The 27,038-nt window shown below is 43.6% G+C and overlaps 1 protein-coding gene across 3 annotated transcripts in view; it reads left to right on the forward strand.

Annotated features, from left to right (window-relative positions):
* Window positions 1-27,038, forward strand: part of SEMA4G (semaphorin 4G) — a 117,802-nt gene that overhangs the window by 16,283 nt on the left and 74,481 nt on the right. For 2 of the 3 annotated variants that reach the window (XM_048506835.1, XM_048506836.1), the window contains exon 2: window positions 26,559-26,780. In XM_048506835.1, coding sequence (XP_048362792.1) covers window positions 26,609-26,780 — 172 coding nt within the window. In that variant the 5' untranslated portion in view covers window positions 26,559-26,608. Of the gene's footprint in view, window positions 1-1,742; window positions 1,766-26,558; window positions 26,781-27,038 lie in introns of those variants that run through there. The other variant, XM_048506837.1, reaches the window with a different exon arrangement.

Below are 27,038 nucleotides of genomic sequence, written 5' to 3' on the forward strand. Positions count from 1 at the left end.
TCACCACCATGTGCTGGCGGTTTCCCACAGAGGTTTCTTCTGCTAGCAGCTCATCTGCTTGCTATTTCCCTGTAAAAAGTTCATAAATAAAGTTAGTTTTTCCTGGCGATCCTGTGCACGTGTCATTTTTTCTTTTCTTTTTTGTTTTGATGGAGGTGTCTTCATAGTTTCAACGACATAATAGGAGAATTGCAGTCACTTGGACGGCTGGCCTACCTCCCGTTAAGAAGTAATAGGTAGACCTGGCCTAGAAAAAATGGCACGACAGGGAAAACTAACTTTATTAAAGAACTTTTTACACGGAAATAGCAAACAGATGAGCTGCTAGCAGAGGAAACCTTTGTGGGAAACCTTCAGCAAATGGTGGTGGCTGCACGGAGGTTCCTCAAGCTGGCAGAACATGGCAGGGTACAAGCTGCTTGCTCAGAAACTGAAAGTGAGAGTGGGTGGGTGGGTGGAAGGTGGGAAAAATAAAACATCCACTATGTGGACAAAAAAGCCAAGAGCCTTACTCAGAGGCATAGCAGGGCAAAATGGCACCCGGGTCAAAATGGAGCCCCCTGCACCCCGTGGTAGCTGTGCTCCCCATGCCCCACTTACCTAAGCCAGTGGTGGTCCTGGGTAGCCTGGTGGGGCAGGACCAAGGGATGCTCCGCTGGGGCCTGCACTGGGCCTGGCGGGGCAGGGCCTGGTCAAGGGGTGTCCTGTGGCAGCCCCGCTAAGCTTCTCCTTCAGCCTCCGCTGGCTGAAGGAGTGGCCTGGAGGGCTGGGTCCAGTCAAGGGGGGAAGGGGATGGGGACGCTATGCACCCCTCCTCCATGGGCGCCATCCCCTCTTCCCTTGCACTGACTTGGACAAACTGAGTCGGCGCAGGAGAGGTGTGGGGGGGATGCAAAATCGCCCCCTCACAGCACACCCCTCCTCCCCCATGCTGACCTGGGAGCCTAGCTGGCGTGGGGGAGGAGTGTGGGGTGATTTTGTGCCCCCCTGTGTGACAGAATGGCCCCCCATGTTCCCATGGACGGTTCGCCCCTGGGGTTAGTTTTAAAAACATCCTAAGGTTGTTTTATTTGTGCGATGCAGAAAGAAAAAGCCAAGATGGCTCCTTTTAAACTGTCCTAAGAATGTCTTATTTGTGCTTTGCATAATCAACCCTTTTTTGCCCCTGTAGATTTGGGAGCTGACTTTTCCTTTGATTGAACTCTGTTGGATGACATTGTTCTAATTCTTTTCCTAATAAGATATTCTCCACCCTCCTCTGCTGACTTTTAAGAGGAAAAGTTTCTATGGACTTGGGCAGCCAGTCTAAACAAAGGATGAGTTAACTTCTCCAGATTGCAACAGATCTCCTTTAATGTTCACATTGCATAAAAAATTAACCAGGGTTTTATAGCTAATTACTCGATTGTACTTTAAGACAAAAAGCTACACATTGATCCCAAGCAAATGAGTGCTTTGCAAGCGGGTGTAATTGCAGCTTTAGAAAAACACAGATTCCTTCAGTCTTTGTGTAGTCTTGATTCAGAAGGATAAGGACAAAGGGCTGCCTTGTGCCTTGCTGATCTTGGTCTGTCTTTTTCAGAGACCTCTTGCGGCTTCCAGAAAAGGAGCTTGTGTTGATTCTGTTTTGCTCTGTTGGTTAAATTTTAGTCAACATTTGCTTTGCGATAAGGAGGGCCTTGCCTGTGTTTTTTCCTCTTCGTGCCAGAATTGGCTGGGTGTTCTGTCTTCAGCCAATCACCGTCTGGAGGAGCAAAATAATAAGGTAGCAAAGTTCAGTGTGTGTTTGTCTTTTGGAAATCAAACTCTGCTTTCCCTGACTGTAACAAGAAAGGCTGCGTGATCTTTTATCCGAATGGTGTATGAGCATACCCACCCACAACTGGGCTGAAGGGTACTATAGCCTCTTATCAGCCTGGATGTATAACCTTTGTGGCATGTGTGAGGAGGTGGAGTTATTTCAGCATTCTTCTGTTTTTATATGTGACACTCAGCCCAGGGGCTCTTTAACCTGTACACGGGGAACCAGTTTGTCAAGTATCAAGTGTTTTTCCTTTGGATTTACAACTGTTCTGTCAGGCTGTTGGGAAGTTATGATGCTCCAGTTCTTGCTGCAGTTTTTTATGAACTTCAGAATAGTTTTGGAGTGTCAGCTCTCATTCATCACATTTTTATCCTTCCTTTGACAATATCCACATTAGTATAGCATCCAGTACTTTTACACTTATGCAAATCGCCTCCTATGCACGGGACTCTTAACATTCATGTTGTATCATTATTTATTGAAAATGCTTCTAGTTCTTGCAATTTCATATTCGTTCTAGGAATATTTTAACAAAGTAACTGTGCCTACGAAACAGTAGAATGTATAAAAGATGCTTCACGTAATTTCACGTCATTTATTTTTGCAATTATTTCAGAAGAAATCCTTGGTGCTATGTCTTGTGCCTTTGGAAAAGGTAGTGGAGATACTGTCACTTTCAGAGGGTAAGCGGATGAGGAGGAATGGTTTTTGTGCTCCTGTTTATCCAAGGAGAGTTGAGCAGGTGGAAATCTCCAGCATGATCCAACCTTCACTAATCCCAGCCTCTAGAGGTGTCAGCTCTGGATGGGGAAAGACCTGGAGATGTTGGGGGCGGAGCCTGGGGGAGGGGACGGTCCTCAGCAGAGTGCAATGCCATTGAGTCCATCCTCCAAAGTAGCCCTTCTCTCCAGGGAAACTGATCTCTATCATCTGGAGATAAGCTGTAATAACCGGAGATCGCCAGACCCACATAGAAATGGGCAACCCTACCAATCTCACAGGACATTCATGAAGCATTACTTCCTGGAATTTTCATGATGGTATTCAATATGAATGTTTTCCGCCAGATCCCATTTGTTAACATTTATTTTGTATTTATTCGTTTAAAGACTTGCATCCTGCACTCTTACCTAAAAGTTAGTGAGGTGGTTACAAATGTGGTACTACAATAAAAACATGTCCCAGTGTGGATTCCTTTGTAAAACCTCGTGATGCTTCCATGCACCTTCTGGGTTTTCCCTGCCCTGTGATCTTTCCCAAACCTGCTTTGCTGCAACATTTTGGGAAGGACGGCAGCAAAGCCAGGGTGGCACCCATGTGGACTGGAAATTTCAGCTCTTCCTAGACCTGCCCACACCAGAATCATTTCTCTTGCCCCAGGATAAATGGCTTGGGATGTCACAAGATGGCTTTCTAGAAAAATCAGGAAACAATATGTTTTTGTAGCCCTGTTAACATCACAGCAATCTGTCTGTCAGATTCTTTGAATTCTCATGTGAAAAATTAAGTATCTATCCCTCTTCATTGCAGAAAGCCCCTCAGTGGTGGGGGTGGGGCTGAAGTAGGAATATGTAGGCAAAACTAGCATATGGAAGTCTCATTGCTGCTGTGTTGTATCAATATGCTCAACAGTACTGGAAAAACCACACAAGCCCATCCCTGTGTGGAAGACACCAGTGTGACTTGGTTCTCTTAGCTTCCCATGAATTACATTAACTGCATTAAAGCTGTTAGTGAGAATAAATTCAAAGTATTTTCAGTAGCCAAATTATTTGTTTTCCTATTTTGAAGAAATTGTCAGCAAAATTATTTTTCTAATTAAAAAATCCCACTGATGTGTGGGAATAATCAGCAACCGTACCTCACCCCTTTATAAATGCAAACACAACAAGGCGTTTCTCAGTACACAATAAGCCATAAAATTAAAAACAAAAAAAAATGAAACTGGAGCCATCCAATGATTTTTTGAGGGGGCTATGTCTTTGTTGTAAAAACTACAGTGCTTTGATAATTATTGCCTGCTGGATTAATGAGGAATTTACAAATGGACTTGCCCTGCTGATGCTTAGTGGAAGGATGTGGAGAATGTTCTCTCAGCCACAGATGACATGCATAGATAGGTGGCTGAGAATGGCTGGGCTGTCTTTTGCTGCATAGTCACCATCAGAACTTCAGCTTTTCCCCTTGGCATAAAGTATACTTACAAACAAATGAACCCATGTTTTAATTTAGGTTTGTCATTCATGAGTGCTTTTTGCAGTTGGCTTTCAACTCTAAATGGCTTGGGATGCATCTCAACTGGCTATTCTCTGTGAGATGTGCTACAGAAATAGCACAAGGAAATCCGCACCACATCTGTAATCTATTAGTTTCTGGCATACTACAGAAAAAGTCATACCCCATTCTTTGTCCTGGCTATCTTTCCATTCCTGCCATTCATTATCAGAACTTAAAACAGTTTTTTTTCCACAATGTATATACCAGATAATATTGTAAATTCATTGCCCCATCTCTCTCAAATGTGTGGAGAAAATACGAGGAAATAAGTACATGCCTACAATTGTGACAGGAGGAAGAGCAGTGAAGGACAAACAAACAAGAAATGTGACAAGAGGGCTGATACAAACACAGCCTTAATTCTTGACTGCTCGGTTGCCTTTTGTTACCACGCCTCTGGATCTGTGCAAGATGCATATGCAAGTGCATATGGATACCAGATGCTGGTAGCAATCTGAACACTAGATAATGGATGAAACTAGCTTCTTGTAAATGAGCAGTAAAAGCAGCAGTTGTGGTGAGGTCCGAATAATAAGTTTTTGTACATTCTGAAACACACAGTTCATGGAATAGTAGGGCTCTCCATAGGATGTGAAAAATTCCGATTGGTGTATCCTTTGACTATGTGTATTTGTTTCAACTGGCCTAGTTAAGAATATTGCACAAAAATTAATGAATGGAGTAGTTAATTCTGAAGTGCCACAATGGATTCATCAAAATTTATATCTGAAGATTTTTAACAAAGAACAGGCTCCAATAATATGATATCCCTGTAACAATTACACTAGAATATCATGGTTCTCTTTGAGACAGACCATTGGTCTATCAAGATCTGTATTCTCACTGGCAGCGGCTCTCCAAGTCTTAGGAAGAGGTTTTCAGCATCGTCTACTACCTGATCTTCCTTACTACAACTGGGGAGATCAGTGTCCTGTTAAAGCAGTTAAGAGACATAGAAGACAGAGCTACTAAAATGGTGGTGTTACCAGATTGACCCATGGTGGGGGGGTGGGGACTTTGTTTTAAGACAAAAGTGCCTCTACCCATCCTGCCAACTCTTGGGATGCTTAGCAGTGCCATGCCAAAATGGGGAGCCCATTCTCTGCATTGGTATGTGTACCCACAAGGACAAAGTAAAATCTTGTCTGGATTTGCCCTTGCCCATATCTGCCTTGCAAAATACCATCCCCACACCCTTCCTAAAGGGATGAAGAGAAGATAATGCCCCTGCATTGGAAGACATTCCCATCCCTCATCCCGAACTATCTGCTCTACAAAGTCAAAGGCCTTGTTAAAGTATGTGCCCTAAGTGTTCCTGCCAGTGGTGTATTGACCAAAAATGGAGCCCGGAGCAAGAATGGAGTTTTCTGCCCCCCATGGGCAGCCACCCTCCCCCACCTTCTCACAGAAGTGGGGGTGATGGGGAGGCCACACACGAAGGTTGGGGCCATGCTTTTCCTACCTGCCAGGTTCTCCTTTGGCAGCTCCTCTCTGATGGCCTGCTGGCCAAGCTCTGAATGTGCGTGTGCTCTGTGTGCACTCTGCGATGTGGGGGTGGGCCCCCTACTTGCCTGCCAGGCCCTCATCCTACCTGGTGGGAAAGTCAGCCACCATCAGCCAGGTCCTAAACTTAAACTGGAGGGAGCAGGAGGCGCCGCCACCGAGGGAGCCGGCCCAGCCGCATTTCTCTCCTGTGGGAGCTGTCTGGCAGCTCAACTGCCACTCCTATGCCTGCCCACCTCCAAGTGGGGCTGAGTTGGTGACTTGGCACCTGTGGGGGGCTTTCTGCAGCCAAGGGGCTGGAGGGTGGCATGGGGGGACATTGGAAAGCCCTGCTGTGGGGCCGTCAGAGCTCCTCTCTGAAGGCAGGAGGGAAGGAGGAAGGGTGTGGGGGTGATTTTCCACCCCCCATATGACTAAATGGGCGCTGCCCAGGAACATATCACCCCAGATGTCCCTGTGGGTGATACGCCCCTGGTTCCTGCCAGTATTGTATTAACCGAAAAACTTCTTCCTCTGACTAATCTCTCTCTAATGATTTCCTTATTTAAATTGCCATTGTCTTATAGTTGTGATTGTATTCCAAATTTATCCCCTCAACCCTGTTTATATTCTAGGTAGGACTGTGTGCGTATTCTGCTGTTTTGATTATTGTGCGCTTGTGTACCCCTATTATCCCTTAATAAAATTGTTAAACTTTATTTTGCTCTCTTGCAAAAGCTGACCTTAGTAAACATAGGCAACAAAGTTCTTGAGCTTGCTTTACCTTTTGCTAAACCATAGAGTCTGCTCTTGCTAATTCCCCCACTCAAAAAGGGACAGACTCCCACCATTTCTGGTAACAGTAGGGAATTGAATTCTGTACTTGTTTTGAGTCTCTCTCTCTTTCTCTCCCTGTGTGTGTGTGTGTGTGTGTTTGTGTGTGTGTGTGTGTGAAGCCTCCAACCAGAGTGGAAATACCAGCCCAATTTCCCACCCTTGAGAAATGGACGAGTGGGAGGAAAAAATGGCCTCCACATACTGATGTGCTAGGAATTTCCATCAGCCTCTGGGTAAATGCCATAAGAGACTAGAGGATATAGGCCTGAGCATCCTTGTGGGAAAAAACCCTATGATATTTCTGGGGTCCACTGGCCCAATAAGGCATAGTTTTGGTTAGGCTGTAGCTGAAGACAGTAATCTGGAAAGCTAGCAAATTTACATGATGCAGCTCTGTTTGCTCTGCTTAGGAGATGTCATAATATTGCAAGTTGAGATGGCAAGAAAAGCTTAATTTCTGAAAAGAAAAGTACTTCTGTCTGTGTTTAAAACCTACAGGAAGTCATGTCTTCTTGGCCACATAATTTTATTAGAGTGACTGACAGATTATTATGTTATATTTGGACTTCTTATTTGAAAAAAGAGAGTGCCATCAATAAAATCTCATAAGTATGAAAAGAGGTGGATGTCCTTTGCTTGACTTCTAAGGATTTGTGCTTTCTGACATAAAGTTGAATTTCTGCTTTTGATGTATGGTGACTGGAAGTGGACTTTCTCATTTTTACCATTTTATCCAGTTTTATATTGGACTTTTAAGTGTACCGTTTTGTAGATATTTCCAATTCTTTTTTTTCATTATTAAGCAAAGGATAATTTTAAATCACACATGTGTATTTATTCAGCATGTATCCTGCCTTTCTTCATTCAAATGATTTAAAATTAGTCAAGACTGTGTCAGGCTGTGTGAAGATGGTGGTGGGAGTCATAGTTAAGAAAGCTCTGTTCTTAATAGCAACATACCTCACCTCAGTAAAAGAAAGAAGATGGAACTGTGTTCCTAGTGATTTTCTTAAGTTATGGACAGGTCCACAAATGATCTTGATCCTCAGGTATTTATGCCTTGGAAGGTGAAAACCAGCACTTTGAAATGGGCCTGGAAACATATTGGTCTGTACCAACATACACTGTACCAACTTGTAACTAGTGATATAAATTGGCTTTCAACACCGCCCTAAGCAAAATTACACTTTCTGCATCTGTGGAAGTCTCTTTTTAACAGTATTGCAAGAAGCTTTTCAGCGATACGTTTAGGAATTTGTTTGTTTTTCACCTTTGCACCCTTGGTAGATGTAAACAAATTAGTTCTTTCTGTCTCCTCTTGACTCAGTTTGAAGCTGGAATATAGTAAGGCCTTTATGTAATATGTAGGTTACAGATACCTCATGTAGGTTTTTTTAATTAAAAAAATTCCTGTTTGCTACAGCTGAAGTTCTGGGCCACCTTGCTGCACTGAATATAAAACTGTTTTTCAGAAAATATGCAGCTGAGCAATCTTGGCAACCCTCATTTATAACATTTTTAAAAATGATACCTTGCATGGATAGAACTCGTTTGAGACAAAAGTGGTTGATTGAAGAAAGGAAGCAGTCTAAAACAGGAAAAGGAGGCATTGCTTCACAATATATCTTCCTTACCTTCTTGGTCAGGGTGATAATACCAATTGGAGATCAAGATCTGCATATTTTCACAATTCTTTGCTTCAAGCTATCTCACAAAGTCCAGCCCCATTGTCTATAGAACCTGTTGTTGATCAAGTCCAGCCACGTGTCACAGGTGAACAGTGACAGAGTTCCATCAATCACCCTTTAAAAGATTCTTAGGTCCGACTGTCATAACAAAATTCTATTTCTGTCTCCAGGGCAGACCTTCTAAAGCTGGAGAAAGCAGGAATGATATCCTAAACCCGAGCTGGAGAAAAACACTTGTCTAATAATAAACTGATCAATAGCTAAGCTGGAAATTCTGGGAGAGCAGGCAGGCACAAAGAGTATGCATACCAGATATGTTTTGCTAACTGTTACATAGGATGGTGACTTCACAATGAATGCTTGTAATGCTGAGTGGACTAAACCTTAAAAAACATGGTGGTTGTTAGAAAACGTGGTGGAGGCTATATTACTTATCATATTGTTTAAAAAAATTCAGCTTTATTGTTCTTACTGTTCTGTCATGACAGAAAAATGATGAACCCGGAAGGATACTTCTGACACTGTAATGTCCTCTAATGAGAATCTTAAATTGGTGTCTGCATGTTTTCATGGAGTCTTTACATTGCAGGCAGAAACCAGGCAGGTTATCCTTTTTTCTATTGTCATTGTTGTCTCTGAGATGCTAGTTTAAGTGTATAGTGTATGTGAGAAAGAATGGTAGTCTTTTTGTGTGTGTTGCAAATAAATTACCCATATATTAGATCGCTTGGGGTGATTTCCTAATCATGGCAGAGCCTGTCATTTGAAAGGATGTCTATAAACAGTAACTGTAATTGTTCCTATCCTTGTATACCACTTCAAAAGCAGCTGGAACAGTGATGAGCTGAACTTTAGGCTTTTGGCTGCCAAAATGGCTCTCCATTCATGAAATGGAAAGAAGATACAATAGGCGGAAGGAAACATGAATGCCCATGCTTTGGCCCTGGGAGCAGATCTTAAAACTAAAGAGGCAGCTGTAGGAGTATGTGCCCCTATTTGACATCAGCATTTTCATGTGTCATTTATTTACTGACACTATTTCTATGCTACCTCCTCAGAGCTCTGTTTGAGACAGCTTACAATTTAAAACCACAGTATTACATCAGAAGCCATTCGAACACATGCCAGTATGTGGTTTGTTTCAAGTGTTCAGAGGTGTTTGAATCCATATCTATTAGCTTGATAATCCTTATTATAACCCTGAGTCTTTTGTTATCTCTACATGGGGAAGGTTGAGCTCAAGTTCCTATTTTTGTACATGTCTGAGGTGAAATTTGATTAGAGGATTTACCTACTTGCTTGTCTCACCACTTCACTATGCCAACTGAAACTCTTTGCTCATAAGAAGTTTACCAAGTTGTGGCTGTCTCACTTCTCTGGGTGTATCTTATGCCCACTCTTTGGATTTCCTTTCAGAACATCATCAAACATGATTTATCTTTGGACAGAGTGCATTCTAATGATGAAGAGTGAGTGGCCGTTATGAAGTAAGATTGTGAGCAAATGCAGAGGCGTAGCTAATGAAAATGGAACCCAGGGCAAAATGTGAGGGCCCCCCTCCGTATGGGTGGCCATCCACCCCCACCATGACCAAACGACTTTTTTTGCACCAGGCCATCTCAAAGCCACCATCACATTATAGAACATGCCCTAGTTCACAAATCTGAACATAGCAATGGTCCTTGCCAGACAGCGGAAATAAAAAATTTTGACAGCATTTTCAAAATGCTTTTAAAATGTTTAACAACTATTATAACACTTCAAAGTGTTTTAAGTGTCATATGACTTAAAATGCTTTCAAAAAGTTTTATTACTGCTGTGAAAACGTTTTATGGTGTTATATCCATCACCCCCAATTGCCCCCCAGCATTGGAAACACAGCAGAGAGCCAGGAAGGAAAGGAAGGAGGGAGGAGGAAAAGGACAGGGACAAATTTCAAGTCATGTTTTACACAGTAGTTGCACACACTGAATTTTAATTCTGACAATATAAGGCACTAACTAACATGATCCTGCTTACCTTTGGAAATCTGATGAGATCGGGGTAGCCAGTGTCTGTGCAACAGCAAAGAAGGGAAGAAAACACGGCAAAGAACTGTCCAGTTTGATTGGGGGGGTGTCACCATGCAGATGTGGCTCCCTCCACCTGATGGCCCTGGCAATGGTGGCAGGGCAAGACTTGGCCACACACCCGTCCCACAGCTCCGCCTCCATGCAGGCTGGTGCCCCCCACCCCTGCCAAGGCGGGGGGCTGCTTGCAAGTGGAGCTGGTGGCCTCTGAGCTGCCCAGCTCAACCCGACCTCCCCTGAGCCCATCGGCCTTGCCTCAGCATGGGGCTTGGGGCTTGCCTGGCCTGCTGGCAAGGCTGTTAGGCTGGCCAAAGCCAACTGCTTCAGCTGGCTCAACAGCCTTGCTGGCAGGCCCCATGACCTGTGCCGAGGCTGAGGCAAGGCTGGTGGGCTCAGGAAGGTTGGGCCAAATTGGGCAACTCAGAGGTGCAGGTGGCCACACACCCATGCAAGGCATTGGGGGAGCCTTCAGAGCTTGTGCTGGCACTGATAAGCAGCTGGAGCCCACTAGCAAAAAGCTTGTAGCCTGTTTCTGCTGATGCTAGTCTAGCTCTGTCTCCAGGAATGGCAGCCAGAGCCGTACCAGGGGTAAACATTGCCCGGAGACAAATTGTCTCTGGGACGCCCCCAGACTCTGCCCTCCACTGCTGGTGCCCTCAACCCCGCCCATGTCACCATGGACATGGGCAAGGTCTAGGGTGCCCACCTCCCTCCCCTCCCAGACTCCCCCTGCCTGGGCTCCCAGCCGGCAGCTTGCAGTCTCTTCTGACCTCCCCTCCGGGCAGGCCAGAAGAGACTGCAGTCTCGGCCTCAGAGACCTGCTTTTATAAGCACTGAGGCCAGGGGGTGGGGCTTGGGGAGCAGGAAGGAGTGGGAGCCCAGCTGACTGGGGGGGAGGAAGGGAGGGGGGATTCCAGCGTGGGGTTGAGGGCACTTGGCGGCAGCAGGAAGTCCTGCTGCCTCATCAGTTTTGCGTACCTCAACTGACATGGTTGAGGTTGAGGCATGCGAAAACGATGAGGCAGCAGGACTTCCTGGTCACGTGGGGGGCTGATTCTGCACCCCCACATGACCAGAAGAGTGGTGCCCGAGGACAAGGGGTACCCCTTGTAGCTAGGGAGATACGCCACTGATGGCAGCTCAGTGAAGATGGGCATGTATAGAAATGGGATGGTCTCAGGACTGGGCAGTCTGGTAGAGCCCAGCTGGCTGCAGTGGGTACCCAGGGCCAGAATGACCAGCAAGGTAAGGAACGGTCAGAGAGAATGGAGAGGGGAGCAGGAATGGGGCTTCATGGGGCTTCTGGAGCAGGGGAACCAGGATTGGTCCAGGGGTGGCTGAGGTTGACCCCCAACTCCTTTAGGAAAAGGCAGGGCCAGGCTGATGAAAAAGAGACTGGCGCTGTCTGTCACTGAGACAGCAGCAGCCCAGAGGCATAGCAAGGGGGGAAAGCGCCCGGTGCACTGGTGTGTCCTTCACCCTCGTCCTGCCCCGGAATGTCCCCGCCCCACCCCGGAATCCCCCGCCCCACCTCTGGAACGTCCTCACCATGCCCACACAGGGGTGCGCACCTGGTGCGTCGTGCACCCCTCCCCCCGGTGCATCGTGCACCTTCCCTTGGAGCTACGCCTCTGCAGCAGCCACAGGAGTAAAAGGAGAATAATGTGGAGCAACCCCCTCTATCTCTATCTGAAGGCTTCAGTATTCCCCTAGTAATTTGGCACATACAGCAGAAGATTGGGACCCCAGAGCCAAGCAAGTGGGAAGCCACAACATCTGTCACATTTTTATCCCACCCTTTTCCAAGGTGTTCCACATGGAACATATAGTTCTCTGTAACTATCTTGTCAGAAAGTCAGGCTGAAATTTATTGGCCTGAGCTCATCCAATGAACCTTGCCCTCTTAGTTCAGGTGAGATGCTAACCACTACACGGTATTGGCTCTTTCTGGCTTGTTTCCCATTTGATGGTTCTGTTCTTAGCTGAACTTCTTTGTCCTGTATGTGATATCTTATTAGAACATCTGGATGGCCTTTGGACTTCCATGCTACTTTCCATTGCCTGAATATGAGACCCAGACTGGCCCTCACTGTGTATGTTCCTTACTAAGAAGAAGAGTTTGGACTGTGACTAACCCAAGGTCACCCAGCAGGAATGCAGGAGTGCAGAAACACATCTGGTCCACCAGATAAGAGTCCACCATTCATGTGGAGGAGTGGGAAAGCAAACCTCGTTCTCGAGTCCACTTGCTCTTAACCACTGCTGGGTGCTGGCTCTTGAACCTGATGATGTTTCTCATGTCTCCTACATGAGAAAAAGACCTTCTAGCATTTTGAGATGGGGAAAAGCTGCAATTTTTAGAGAACTTCCTGTTGTAATCAAGGGTGAGGAGGAAGAGTGATAGAAATAATAGACCAAAGAGAGTGCTTTAAAGCTGCTTTTCTTATTTGACTTTATGTGGAAACGAAGTAACAATTCTGTAAAGAGCACTGGTGCTATTATAAAGTATGCTTTATAATATAATAGAGTTTGGATGCAGCAAGAGCTTGTTTTTAGCTTCCTTCAATGCTGTAGATCAGACCTTGCCATTTGAAGCCACTTCCTTATTTGTGGTTTTTCTTAATATGCTATTTATTCACAAGGAAGTAGGGTGATTTTCCATTACTTGGGCTTCCCTACTTCAGCTACAGAGGTGTTCATTAACTGGAAGACGGAAGCATTCGTGGCAGTGATCTGTGTACACTAGGGACACAGTTTTCAATGTTCTGGATTTGGGGAAACTTTTATAATTGCCTTTTAAAACTGTTGTGAGTTCCAAAACTGCTGTTGTTCTAGGAAATACATTGCATCTGGACCTCATACACATAAGACACTGTGTGGTGCCTCTGCATATGCTGCAGCTGGTGAGATTTATAGTCAGCAGTTGACTGTTGTAAGTCAATTGCAGTTTTCTATTATATCTTTTTAACCAATGAACAATTTGGTTTTCATGGTTTTTAATTAGTGCAGTACAAGGAACTGCGGAGTAAGTAAAGACTGCAGGCAAAGACAGGCTTTTCCTAGCAGTGGGGAGTTCTTGCTGAAACCTTGATATTTTGCGTATCATGCGATGAATTGACCGTGGGGAATTGACCTAGGATGCGGGTGAGGCTTAGAAGGTGGGCCTTGCAAGTACACAGGCAAGCTCCAGTGTGCATCGTCGGTGAAATGATGTTGTGTATTCTTCAAGAGGGTGGCAGCCAGGGAATTGAATTTATCATCTTTGACTTAAACAGCTTATAGTACTCTTTATTTCTGTATTATGCTTTATTCTATTTGCCCTCCCGAAAGCAGCATATGAGGAGTCTGGTACATTACTCTGGTTTTACAGATAAGACATTATTTCTCTGTGTTTGTGAGACACACACACACACACACACACACACACACACACACACACACACACACACACACACACACACACACACACACACACACACACACACAGAGAGAGAGAGAGAGAGAGAGAGAGAGAGAGAGAGAGAGAGAGAGAGAGAGAGGAAACTTATCTTACCCAGTGTGTTCTTGTGTGAATTGGCTTATTTCAGCTTTATTTGCACAATTGCTTACTCCTGTTTGCTTACAACCAGTAATGTAATACTGTTGCAGACAAGACAAATGATCCTTTTCTCTACACTATATCCAATAGGCGAGCAGTGTGTGTATCCAGAGCGAATGAAGTATTTTTTTCCATGAAACCTTCTGTTCAAAAGTACCTGATGACTCAGTTCACATCATACTTTATAATCATTTCCTATTCAACACTCCTCTATCTGTTTTTCCCCCAGTCCTTGTCTATACCTCGCTGAACAGATTAAAATCTTCAAATAGCTGACCTGATCCACATCTTCCTGGCTGTTTTCCTGTCACCCTTCTTGCTGTTTGCAAGTTTCCATTCTTTTTCTGATTCTGCCATCTCATCTGGTTAATCTCTTCCATGGCTTCCTGATCATCTGCCCTCCCAGGCTTCCCCTCTGCCCCCAGCAACTTTCACACAGTCTACCAAGACTTGCAGGCTGCCTTCCAGATCACACGTTTGTTACCAGCTTTTTTCTTTGAGGAACTGATGGTCAGATTTTGATCCTCTGACTTGACAATTTTACTTGCTTGTCATGGAACTAATTTGACTCTGGCAATTTGCGGATCCAGATTTTGCAGAGGGTGGTGGGATGTTTACCTTCCAGAGACAATTAATTTATTTTACAAAAGTGTAAACATCAAAATGAATAAAAGCAATAGTAAAAAAAGCACCCCCTCTCATAAATATGTGAGTATCAAAGACCCACATCGAGATCATAGACTTTGCCACGTTCCTATACAGTGCCAACGATGATGTCAGGCAAGCATCTTTCAGGAAGTTTTGTAACCTGGACACAGCTTCAGAAAAGATCCTGTTTTTAGTAGATGTCCTCCTAACTTCCAAAGATAGCACAGAAGGGCTGCCAATAATGATCTCAATTGATGGACAGGCTCACCTGGGAGAAACTAGACCTGCAGATATTCTGATCCCAGACCATTTAGAGTTTAAAGGTTAAGAACAACACTTTGAGTTGTGCCTGGGAAGAATCTGGAAGCCAGCTGTGAATGAGACAATGACATGGGAATGAGCTGGCAAAAGTGGGCAACTGCATCCTGGAATCCCAAGCTGGAATACATTTTGTATCTTTTTCTTGCCAGGAGGGTACCTATTTCCAACAGCTATTTGGGACACAGATATTCCTAGATGCATCTTTCACCATTAAACATCTCTGAATTCCTTGGTTGTACAGCAAACTTTCATACTTCTGGAGACTGATCTGAGGTCAAGGTGTGCATGAGAATACTATGGTTTTTAAATTTCAGGGGGAAATTATGGTATGCATTGAGGTTCTCTATATTAATTTCATTGATCCTCCTTGATCTGAGATTGCAAATGCCTTAGCAGACCAAGTACTCAGGAGCAGCAGCAGCAGCAGAAGGGCATTGCTTTCAAATCCTGTATGTGAGCTCCCAAAGGAATCTGGTGGGCCACTGCGAGTAGAAAAGTGCTAGATGGACTCTGGTCTGATCCAGCAGGCTCTTTCTTATGCGAATTTTGCTGATTTTGCCTATGCCCAGTGTTCTTTTCACATCCTCTCTGAAGCAATGTTGAGTCTGCTGGTCTGATCTGGTGGCTCCTATGCCCATTTCTGCTAATCTTCTGCCACCAGTTCTTGTAGCTGTCTACAGTGCGCTGCTTGAAAGCATACTCAAGGTCTTGGCAGAGTGTGCACTGCTGAACTTATGTCCTGCAGTGACCAAATTGATTCAGATAAGATGGAAACCAAAGTTTTATAATTCTTGCTAGCATTCTGATGTTTTGTTTTTGAATGCATTTCTTCTCTTTACTATCTTTTATTCCTCTGCTGCTAGAAGAGCTCCACTGAGAAATACTGAATTGGACTCTCTGAGGGGTTGCCCAGAACTTTCTGTACGACTAGCACCACAGTTAGACAAGATTATTCTCTCTCCTTTTACTTCCAGTGGCTGGGAACTTTGCTGCTGCTTCCAATGACAGGTATAGAGCTGGTAGTTGAATCTTGTCCTTTTTAGATCTTGGTTGGTATGTCATTGCATAATACTGTGCTGATAGACACGTGGCTTTCTTTGCTGCCCCATGATAAGCCTTGAGCCAGAATGACTCAGGCCTAGAATGACAGATAAAGGGAACCAGCCTGTAGTCATGATGTGAGTTGTGTCCCAGACTTTCATTTCATTAAATGCTAAAAGCTGGAATGAACCTTGTGGGTGTCCTTGTTCTAAAATCAGGGCATTGGAGATACCAAAAATGTTGCTAGAGTTCTCCATCAAGCCCATCCATGCAATGTGGGAGACTGTGTTGTTGTGTCTATTGTGTCCTCTCCCATGTTACAGTGCAGTACAGATGGAAGGGGGTGTATGCTCCAAAGCAGCCAGAGACGGTGCAGCAAAGGTGCTGCCACATCACCTCCTATGGTACTTTGGGTGGTATAGTTAGCAGCAGGGCAAAAAAACTCAGCTGCTGCCTAAAATGCTCAGCTGCTGCCTGAAATGTTCCATAGGAAATAATGACTTATACTGCAAGTCATCAGCCTGTTCCGGGACAGTCCAAGGCTGAAAGAGGACTAAGGTTAGCTCTGCCCCCTGGGAATGGCTACATCCGTTCATGTTTAGGCTGGCGCAGCACTGGGGCTGCAGGCTACTTCTGCCTCCCTGTTTGTCCTCCCTGCCGGCGTAAGTGCCACTCATGCTGGCAGGATGGGGAAACACACCAGTGTAGCCCTATACCAGTTCCAAGAGCCACTTCTCCCACATCTGGATTGGGTTGCCAGTTTTGTTCCCTTTGTGACTGCTTGTAAAATAGTTCACTTTATGATGCCCTTTCACATCACCAGTGACCTGAAGGTGACTGGCAATACTGGGAACTGGAGAACTTCTGACTGCCTAGCAGATACTCTACCACTAAGCCACAGCCCTTCTCCTTACAGGAGTCTGCAACTGGCTGGAGGAAAATGAGTGTAATGTCTAGAGGTGGCTGTTAGAAATAAAGGATGCTTAGAATCAATTTGCATCATTGCCTTGAGGGCACGGGAGGGGAAATGGGTTGGTGATATTCTATATGTGCTAATAGAAACCACTGTGGTCAGATTTGTTTCAATTGGGGAAACTGATTATACTGGAAATGTTAAGAATTTGTCCTGGGAGAGGGAAGGGGGCAGCTAGTGCAGAGATGTGTCTTTCTCACATACATTTTAATTCAACCCTTCCTCTTAGAAGCTCAGAACATACGTGGTTTGTCTCATTCTATCCTTATAACAGCCCTGCGAGGTAGGTTAGGAGGAGAGAGTGTGACTGGCCCAGTGTCATCCCAGAAAATGGATTTGACCAGCACTCAAACTTCTATGCCACACTGGTGCTTTCATATAGTCCCTGCTGTTTTAAAACTGTTGCAGCTATCAATAACATGAGAAAGAAGAAAAAGTCATGGGGAAGTTAAGCCTAGCAAAAGGAAGGCTTTGGATATTGCTTCAGGCAAGAGATCACTTTGAAGAACTTTTTACACACTGAAGGCTACTATGCCCTGTTCATTGGCTGCTGTCTGAAACAAGATGCTGCAGTAAATGGATCACTGGTGGTCTGATCCAGCAGGGCCCTTCTTATAATCTTACTAGAAATGAGTGGGGTACTATTCAGCTAAAACCAATAGGATTTCTCTCTAATTTTTTCAACCTTAAGTGCAGGGATAATGCAGCGTCCCAAAATCAAAGTGTTTCCTGGAGGGACGATATCTACACACCATGCAACGCATGGACAGCATCTGTAAGGTGACTGAGTCAATATACAGTAAATACCCGAGGCTGAAAATCGTTGAACAGGCTAGAACCTGGTATAAGAGGGGCAAGAGAAATGTTTTGAAGTTACTTTTAGAATTCTGTTGTTTCAGTGTGTTGATGAATTGGAACAGAAGACCTAATAATGCTTTAGTAAATGAGTGAGCCGAGTGGAGTGCAGATGGCGTGCCCTTGTACTTGTCTGCATTCTAGCTGTAGTGTGAAGAAGAGTCTGCTGCATTATACAGTTATTGTGGAAAAAGGGAAAGCTGAGAATGATCTATTGGAAAAGTCTTCCCAGTTGCTCCTGAGCTGCATTCTTCTGCATTCAAATGTATTAAATGGAAATGAAATGTTGTCAAATTCTCTCTTTGGAGAATAATGAATGGCCCATTCTTTTTTAGACTTGTGAATTAGTCTAGAGGCACTGGCAGAATCAGCAGGACTTGAAAATAAGACCTGGTCTCCTAGCAATAGCTGAAATTTATCCAGCACACATTGCTAGAATCTGTAACTTCAAAATAGGGCAGCACCTTCCATTTAGGGGAGTACTTTTCCTCTTGCTGAATTTTAAGGACTGTTCACTTCCTTTTGTTCTCATTCTCACAAGCCCCTCTTCAGGGGCTGATCTTTGATAGAAGTCACCAGCCAACTTCTTCACCAGAAGTCACCAGCCAACTTCTTCACCCTTGACTTCTATTCCCCATACTCTGTGTGCTCCTCTTAACTTCCTCTGCATTCTCTAAGGTCTCACACACTTGGTTTCCTCCACTGCTGCTGAAGTGCAATCCCAGCTGTCTGTACTAGACTTTAAAAAAAAATATCAGGAAGGAGCATGACTTGACCTGGCATAAGAACATAAGAACAAGCCAGCTGGATCAGACCAGAGTTTATCTAGTCCAGCTCTCTGCTACTTGCAGTGGCCCACCAGGTGCCTTTGGGAGCTCACATGCAGGATGTGAAAGCAATGGCCTTCTGCTGCTGTTGCTCCTGAGTACCTGGTCTGCTAAGGCATTTGCAATCTGAGATCAAGGAGGATCCAGATTGGTAGCCATAGATCGACTTCTCCTCCATAAATCTGTCCAAGCCCTTTTTAAAGCTATCCAGGTTAGTGGCCATCACCACCTCCTCTGGCAGCATATTCCAAACACCAATCACACATTGCGTGAAAAAATGTTTCCTTTTATTAGTCCTAATTCTTTCCCCCAGCATTTTCAATGTATGCCCCCTGGTTCTAGTATTGTGAGAAAGAGAGAAAAATTTCTCTCTGCCAACATTTTCTGCCCCATGCATAATTTTATAGACTTCAATCATATCCCCCCTCAGACGTCTCCTCTCCAAACTATGGCAGCACTGGCATAGGATAGTGGCCTGCTATTTGAACGATTTCTGGCACAAACGTACTAGTTGCCATTTGGGTGTAGCATCGCTAATCTCCAGGTGGGGCCTGGAGATGGCCTGGCCTAAATGATCTCCAAATGACAGAGATTGGTTTCCCTTCTTTGAAGAGAAGACTCTATGGCATCATATACCCTGCTAAAATCCCTCCCCAGTCTCCATCCCCAATATCTCCAGAAATTTCTCAACCTGGAGCTGGCAACCTTAACTGGGGGCAACAGTTCTAATCAATGGGTCTAACTAACTCATTGGTGGTGAACATATGACCTTTGGGTCAAAGGTAACATACCACAATGTTTTGGGTGACCATCAATAACCTGACAACAACTATTTGCCCTATCTGAGTTTGAGTCATTTTTGTCATTATTTGACATTTCTTTATATAATACATATCACCACACATGAATGGACTGTATTTTAAAATAAATAAATGAATATATAAAGATTGTTTCTTTTATGTTCTGCAGAGAGAGGGGAAGGGGAAATGACCACATGCCAGCAGAATAAAGTTAGGCATTTTCTGTACTTTTGACATGGCAAGCTCAAAAGGTTTGTCATCACTGGTCTAACTATGTATGTTTCCCCCAAGTCCTCATAGATGTACCTCACTGATATGCAAGGAGACTTCACTGAGGCAAATAATTCTTCCCTGTGCTATTTTAGGTTGGGAAAATCGCACAAAGAAGGAAGGCAGAATCCCACTTCCACTAATCACAGCCCAATCTAAAACAGGTTCGTACATGCGAGGGAACCAAGTTTCTAGCACAAACTCACAACACTTGTCTGATTTCACTAACATTTGGAGGCCCCAAGGAAAAATGTACTTTGTAGTAGAGCCCTTAAAGGTTGTTCTAAAAGTTATAATGAGATAATGTATGTGAAGAGCACTGAATACTGAAAGTGCTATATAAAAACTAAGTACTATTAATGATAAGGTTATTACTTGGCTGAGGAGAAAGTAGCAACTCCTTGGTTCCTGCTGTCATGGCTTCTCTTCCCACTGCAGACTTTAAAAACCTACCTCACAGTGTGGGGGGAAGGGAAAGGAGTTTGTAAGCCCATTTGAGTCTCCTACAGGAGAGAAAGGGGGAATATAAATCCAACTCTTCTTCTTCTTCTAAAACAAAACAGACACAGAAAAGCAATGGCAGAGTGAGCTGTTGTGTGTAGTTTATTCCCTCTTGAGAAATTTGTTGGCTATTTTCTGCTTCCTTCTAGACACACTTCACTGACTGAGTTAGACTGCTTTTGTACGTGGTTAGACACAATGATTACAATTAAATCACCATTGAGAAACCAGTTATATTCAGTTGATGGTTTAGCCTCTTCCTCAACTTTTGATTCATTTTCTGGTTTGGATGGGTTGGGGACAATTTCTCCCTTTTCCCCATTTGCCAAGAAAGTTAAACAGGCAAAATGGGTTTGGGGAGCAGACCCGAGAGGGAATTGTGCATGAAAGGGACAGGATTAGGCAAGCCAGAGTTGGTACCACCACCAATTTGGTTTCTCTGTTAATTTCCCTTCATCCCTCTTCCACCATTTTTTTCCAGAAGGGAAATAAAAGGTTTTGGTGAAACAAAGAATTCTAGATGTTGAAAGGCAGCATGACATTGATAGAGTCAAGAGGCTTCTCTATGATCCAATTGTGCTGAATAAGATTGAGATGATGCCTTGTATTAAGCATCTGAATGACCCTGATCATGGGAGAATCTTTACCTTACCGAGATACCCTTTGCCATTCTTGAGAGCAGATATCGAAGACTAGCTTTTAAAGAATGTGTTTGCTCATGCAGGGATGGGAGTATTGGGACCCTAAAGCATGTCATATTTGATTGCAAGATGTATAGTCATATTCAAGAAGCTCTTATTTACTCCTATAATTTCTCACCTTTCTGGGAGAGGCAGGAAAACTCTTCCCTCAGTTATTCTGGCAGACAAGAATCAGGAGATTTCTTGTCAAATTGCTAAATTTGGATGGATTGCCTATAATATCAGGAAATTTGGGGAAGTCGTGTGTAAGGTTTTAGCCTTAACATAAATGATATTTTATAAATATGAAAATTCTTAATTATATAATTTTAAAGCTGCACCTTTTAAGATATATTCGATATAATCAATATGTTGTGTACCAATTTGGAGGGTTTTTTTTTTCAGATTTATATCCTATTCATTGTACTTTTTTCTGGTTAATGGCCGTACAAATAAAATTCATTGATATTTATCATGTTCGCTTCTGAATCCTCCAGTCTTGCAGGTCTTCCCCTGCTGTGAATCGATGCTAAAGCAAACAGAAACCAAGTAATGGCTCTGTTTCTGTGCTGCTTAATGATAGTCTGGTAACATTTCTCACTCGGCAAACTCTGCCTCTGTGAAAACCTAGGGGATGGGAAGAGTTTCTGCTGCTAACTGGCAAGCAGGAAAGCACTTCAAGAGCTGACAAAAGCATCTGCAAACATAATCTTTATCTGATTTTAAAAACTATTCAGAGCTGACAAATAGGAAGGGTTGTTTTCTTTTCGTATGTGTTTCAGCCACTGCCTGCTGAACTCCGCTTAATATATGGGCAAATGTGCCATCATCTGCAACCAGTAATAATAAGTTTGTGGCTAGATTCTCTTGGATAGATTCTGTTCCTGGACTCTACATTGTTTCTTAAGTGGAAACATGAAACCAAGTAACTCATTTCCTTTCTCTGAGAGCTGCCACCTGCTGCTTTTCTTCTGCTGGAGCCAGATTTAGCCAAAGGTTTTCAGGAATTGTCAGAACCCAGGACCAAAACAGAGAATTTTATCCTATCCTTTAAAAAAAACATCTGTAACTGGTTCCCTGTTTTTAAAAGATCACAACTTTCCTGTGGGGTTGACAAAGAACTGTTTGATGTAAATGCTTGGATTGGTAATATGTGGAATTATATCTTGAACAAGAAGGTAGAATTATTTATAAAAGGAGTGCCTTTTCTTTTTTTGCAAAGAAAAAAGAATAAGAAATGGAGATTTTTTTATTTTGTAGCTATAAGTAGGTTTTGTACTAGTTATAATTTGTAATGATACTGTAATAAAATGCAAAAAACATTTAGGTTGTATATGTTTATTTTTATATTTATAATAAAATATTTTTTAAAAATCACAACCTCACCAAAATATTACTTGATATCCCAAGGGGTATTCGGACAGGAGATTCTCTACAGCCTTTTCAGGACATTGACTAAGCAGTGAGTGGAAAAATGAGAGGCAGAATGTTCAGGTGTTCAAGCAGCGGACGAATAACTTAGATGGGACAGTCTTCTCTGCTTGAAGCCCATGCAGATGCAGAGACCCCACCCCCAACCAGTGGGAGGTAGAAGATCCAGTGGTTGACCTGCCAGCATAGAATAGGCCTCTTTAAGGTGGCCTGGCCTACTGCCCATATGATTTTGAAGTTATACATCTGGTTGATGCTACAAGGGCTTGGCCAATGGCTGCCTATGCTGGCCTAAAGCAAAGCCTATTGATGCCCCCCCCCCCCCCGCCCCGGCATCCTGCGAGCAGAAGGGCATATGTGGCCTGTAACCAGTGGTGGGATTCAGCAGGTTTGCACCACTTCGACAGAACCGGTTGTTAAAATGATGCTTGTAAACACCGGTTGTTAAATTATTTGAATCCCACCACTGCCTGTAACCTCCCTTTATATGCTGGAAAGGACAGAAGTTTTTGGGGAAGTACTGCTCTCTCTGCCCACTCAATTCAGAGGAGGAAAGGTGGGAGAGGAGGAACCAAGGAAGCTGTAGCTCCTTTCCTGCTCACGGTGAAACCCTTGAGAAGCAGAAGACCTTGCCGGGAACCCTGTAACTGCTAGGGCAGGATGGTTCATTAGATTTCCTTCTTCCATAGCCAAAATGGAAACTAGTCATGTTAAATAGTTATGTTAAATCATGGGGAACCCAGGCCTGGTTTGTAGCCATGTGTCTAATGTCAAGGAGAGAAAGAAGTATTGGTGATTATTATAGGTTTTGCTTGATATTGCAGATAACAATCTTGCTATGTTATCTGCAAATGATATTGCAGATAACAAACTAGATTGCAGATATTGCAGATAACAATCTAGATTGCAGATAACAAACAATCTTCTTTCTCTGACCAATTTCTCATTCAAATAGTAAGTGGCATCATGGCTTAATTTTTTTTAATGCCAGACATTCTTTCAAAACATTTTTGTTTTATTATTGTAGGAGTACTGAGCTAAATGTAACTTAGCAGTTTAACAACAGTACAAAACTCCACTCTATTTGTCTTTTAATATAATCAGCTGTGGATTCAGTGGGATGTTATGGACCAGTGTTCCCATTCTGATGGCACTTCAAGTTATGGTGCTGAAGGTCTGCAGCTGGAGGGGGAGTAAGTGCACTCCCTCAGCACTGATTCACCTTCTCCAAGATTTTTAAAGGTTATTTAATTATTGTGAGTGCTTCAGTTTAAAGAATGACTGTTTCAATAGAATTGGTGGTAGCGGACTCCCCAAGCGTTCTAGACTCATACCTAGTTTGCCTAGCTGTGCCGACCCGGCATTTCCCCTGGCTCAGAATGAATTATTGTCAACCTTAGTATCATCTTTCGGTCATCCTGAAAGGAATCTCCCCTTTCCTGTTTTGATCATGAACATGGCTGGATGATGGTTAGAGAGGAGCAAGGGATTATTGATGCATTGATCCTTAATTTTTCTAAACTTCATCTTATTCCATTTTTACATTTATGAGACTAACAATTCATCAATGTTAAACAAACAGGTAACTTAGACTTGGTGACAGGGTTATAGAAGTTTATAATCGTTAAAAGGAAATGATAGACATCAGTTTCTTTGAAGACTCACTTGGGAACAGGATAGCCGTTTCCTTAACAAGGAAGGCTGCATACAGATAGGGTTGCAACCTGTCAAATAGTAACCAAGCCAGTGAGTGTTCCAAATATCTGTCCATTAGTTGCACATTGCTAAATCTGAACACAGATTGGGTAATCCTTGGAATATCTCTAAGGGGACTTTGGACAGTGCATAGGAGCAAGTAGAGCCTTTATGCCCATCTCCCAGAGCTTTGAGTTTTTGTCCAGATGCTCCACATCTTTCTGCTTATAATATTCCATCTTGTCTGCAAGAAATGCTGGCAATCAGAGCAATCAGAATAATTATGGAAACAATATTTTATGAAAATTTCCATATTCCTGCATGCAGAATTTGAATGATTTTGGCACAGGCCCCTCATTGTGACTTAAGCATTAGCATAATTAAAAGGAGATGATGGCATCTGCCTGCTCCCTGGATTTCAGCAACAACATTCACCTACTAAACTCTGGCTTTTGTAAGCAAGAGGAGGAAAGAATTTGCTGACTCTTCCCTTGTCCTGTGCTTTAACACATTGCTGTAATAACTTTTAATTAATGCAGTGTATTTTTGCGAACAACTGCTGCTGAGAAACACTCTTGTGCATGATTTATTGCTGTGATTGTGTGTCTGAGGTGATGTGCTTGTTGTTTGCTTGTGTGTGGGGGTGCTGGCAACTGCTACAAAGCCATACCACGTTGACTCTTGATTCTTGACGTTTGTCATTAGGAAATTTTCTGTTTCTGAGGCAGAATCAACACATTATCTTGGATTCGGGAGATTAGATTTCATTTGTAGATATACAAATGTATGGTTTGACTGTTACTTGATCTTGCGCTGTGTGATCTTTGCTGTGCCACTGGAACCAGAAACCATTGTACTTCTCTGAAAGATGGCTCTGTGGGACATCTTGTGTTGTAGCCCATTTGAACTGGTTTGCAGGATTGCATGATAAATCCCCCCCCCCCCCCCACCCCCCATCCATTTACAGGAGTGGCTTCTGCAAGCCGTTGACTTGGTAACTTTTGTAAATCATTTTGGAGTTTGAACTTCCTGCAGAAAATTGGGTTGGATCCAAAAGTACTCTTCCATCTATGTGAAAACGCTTACAACAGTGAAACAGCACTCCCGCTGGTGGAAGCAGGGGATGATTTTAACCCATTGCCAATCCTCACTTCAGAAGAGTTTGGAAGAAGAAGAAGAGTTTGGATTTATATCCCCCCTTTCTCTCCTGCAGGAGACTCAAAAGGGCTGACAATCTCCTTGCCCTTCCCCCCTCACAACAAACACCCTGTGAGGTAGGTGGGGCTGAGAGAGCTCCGAGAAGCTGTGACTAGCCCAAGGTCACCCAGCTGGTGTGTGTGGGAGTGTACAGGCTAATCTGAATTCCCCAGATAAGCCTCCACAGCTCAGGCGGCAGAGCGGGGAATCAAACCCGGTTCCTCCAGATTAGATACACGAGCTCTTAACCTACTACGCCACTGCTGCTCCTTCAGCTTCAGCTTCCAGATGTTTCCTGAGGGTCCTCAGGAGCAGAATTTTGGGGAGAAGAGTCGGCTGCAGTATTAAAGGGGTATTTGCAATTGGGATGGAATGCTGTACTATAATCCAGTTCCATACGGTGATCATAGACCTTAGATGAAACAAACAATTATGTGCTTTTCAATTAAAATGCTGATGATGCAAAGCATAAAAATGTGCATGGGTGGGGGGGGGGAATCCTTTCATCACAACGTTTATTTAAGCACTCCTCTGAGTTGCATTTCTAAGTTTATGAGTTTTAATACTATACATTAAAAATGCAGCAGGAGGAGAATAAATCACAATTACATTATTTTTTAAGAAATACTCCAGATGTTTAATAAATAATATTTGACGCAGAAGGGAAAGGCCAGGATTGACATCAGCAGAAAGCATCATAGGGAAGCTGCTGAGGCCCTGTGGTCTTGGAATGACCGGCCGCTGTATAATAATAAAGACCACAGCTTGGCTTCTGTCTCTGGGTGACAGCACACACCCCCCCCCATGCTTTCCAACTGCTTTCCAACTCCTCCATTGACATATGTGGGAGCTGGTAACTCTGCATGGGGAGGTGATGACTCCGGCCTCCCCTGTCAGTAGGCAGGCAGCAGTGAACAGAATCAGCTGTTAGGACCCAACCAGAAGGTGAGGATAGATGAAAGAGTTGACAGCCACTTGTTGGTGTGGATGAGAGAGCAAAGACGCTAGTGACCAGGAGCAGCAGCCACTATTAGCTTTCCTCCCCCCCCCCCCCCCCGGCCTTCATTTTCCATACCTGGAACTAGCCCTGGGTAGGAGACAAAAGGGGTAGAAAGAACAGAGAACTCAGTTAGGCTGGAATAAAGAGGGGGAGTAGTAGGTTAGATGTAGAAAAGGTGGCCTAGACTACAAGTTGAGGTGCTGGGCAATACTGGGCAGTAAAAACCCAAAGAAGTGGGGTACTTTAAGTGGTATCAGGCAAGATAAACATTTTGTATTCTTCATCTACTCATTGAGGAAGCTACAGGGGCAAAATCAATGACCTTACACTGGATAGGCTGGCAGTAAAGCTGTTCATTTTGGTGCATTTAGATTCCTGGTTTGTGTTCAGCATTTTGGATAGTTGGGTTTAAATGTGATGTCACTATTTTTGCAGTTCTGTTAATGGAAAAATCCTATCTTAGTCACACCTCATGAGCTTGGAAAATTATATCAATTATTGTAATTAGCAGCTCTTAGAATTCGTTAATTTTTTAAAAAATACTTCTCATTTTTTTTATTTCAGAAATTCTTCAGTGGTAACCCTCACCAAAACCAATCTAGCACTTTGATCATATGAAAGAACTGGGTTGCCTGATAGGCAGCAGACTTGGCTGTCCAGGAAGAATGAGAAAGCATGTGCCCTTTTATTTGGTGGTTCTCCTTGTGGTTTCATCCATGGGATACTCCTCCAGACGTTCTGCAATGGACTTGGACGCTACACCCCGAATGACAGTTGTCTATAACGGTAAAGGAACTCTTCAGGTTTTCCTTCCTGGTTATACCTCTTAGTTGGACACATTTGCAATGCATATGAGGCTGTGCTCATAGATGATGTTGTATCTTAAAAAGGCATCACAGAATGCAAATTCTATGTGTTCTGCCTTCATTATCTCTCTCCATGCATTTTTAGGACTTATTTACATGACTGCAGCTTTCCATGTGTATTAAACTGAGATGGACACAAGAATGTTAAACCAGGGTGTTTTGGTCTCACTGCCCAGCC

This window comes from Sphaerodactylus townsendi, linkage group LG08 (assembly GCF_021028975.2).
Source record: "Sphaerodactylus townsendi isolate TG3544 linkage group LG08, MPM_Stown_v2.3, whole genome shotgun sequence".
Classification (NCBI taxonomy): domain Eukaryota; kingdom Metazoa; phylum Chordata; class Lepidosauria; order Squamata; family Sphaerodactylidae; genus Sphaerodactylus; species Sphaerodactylus townsendi.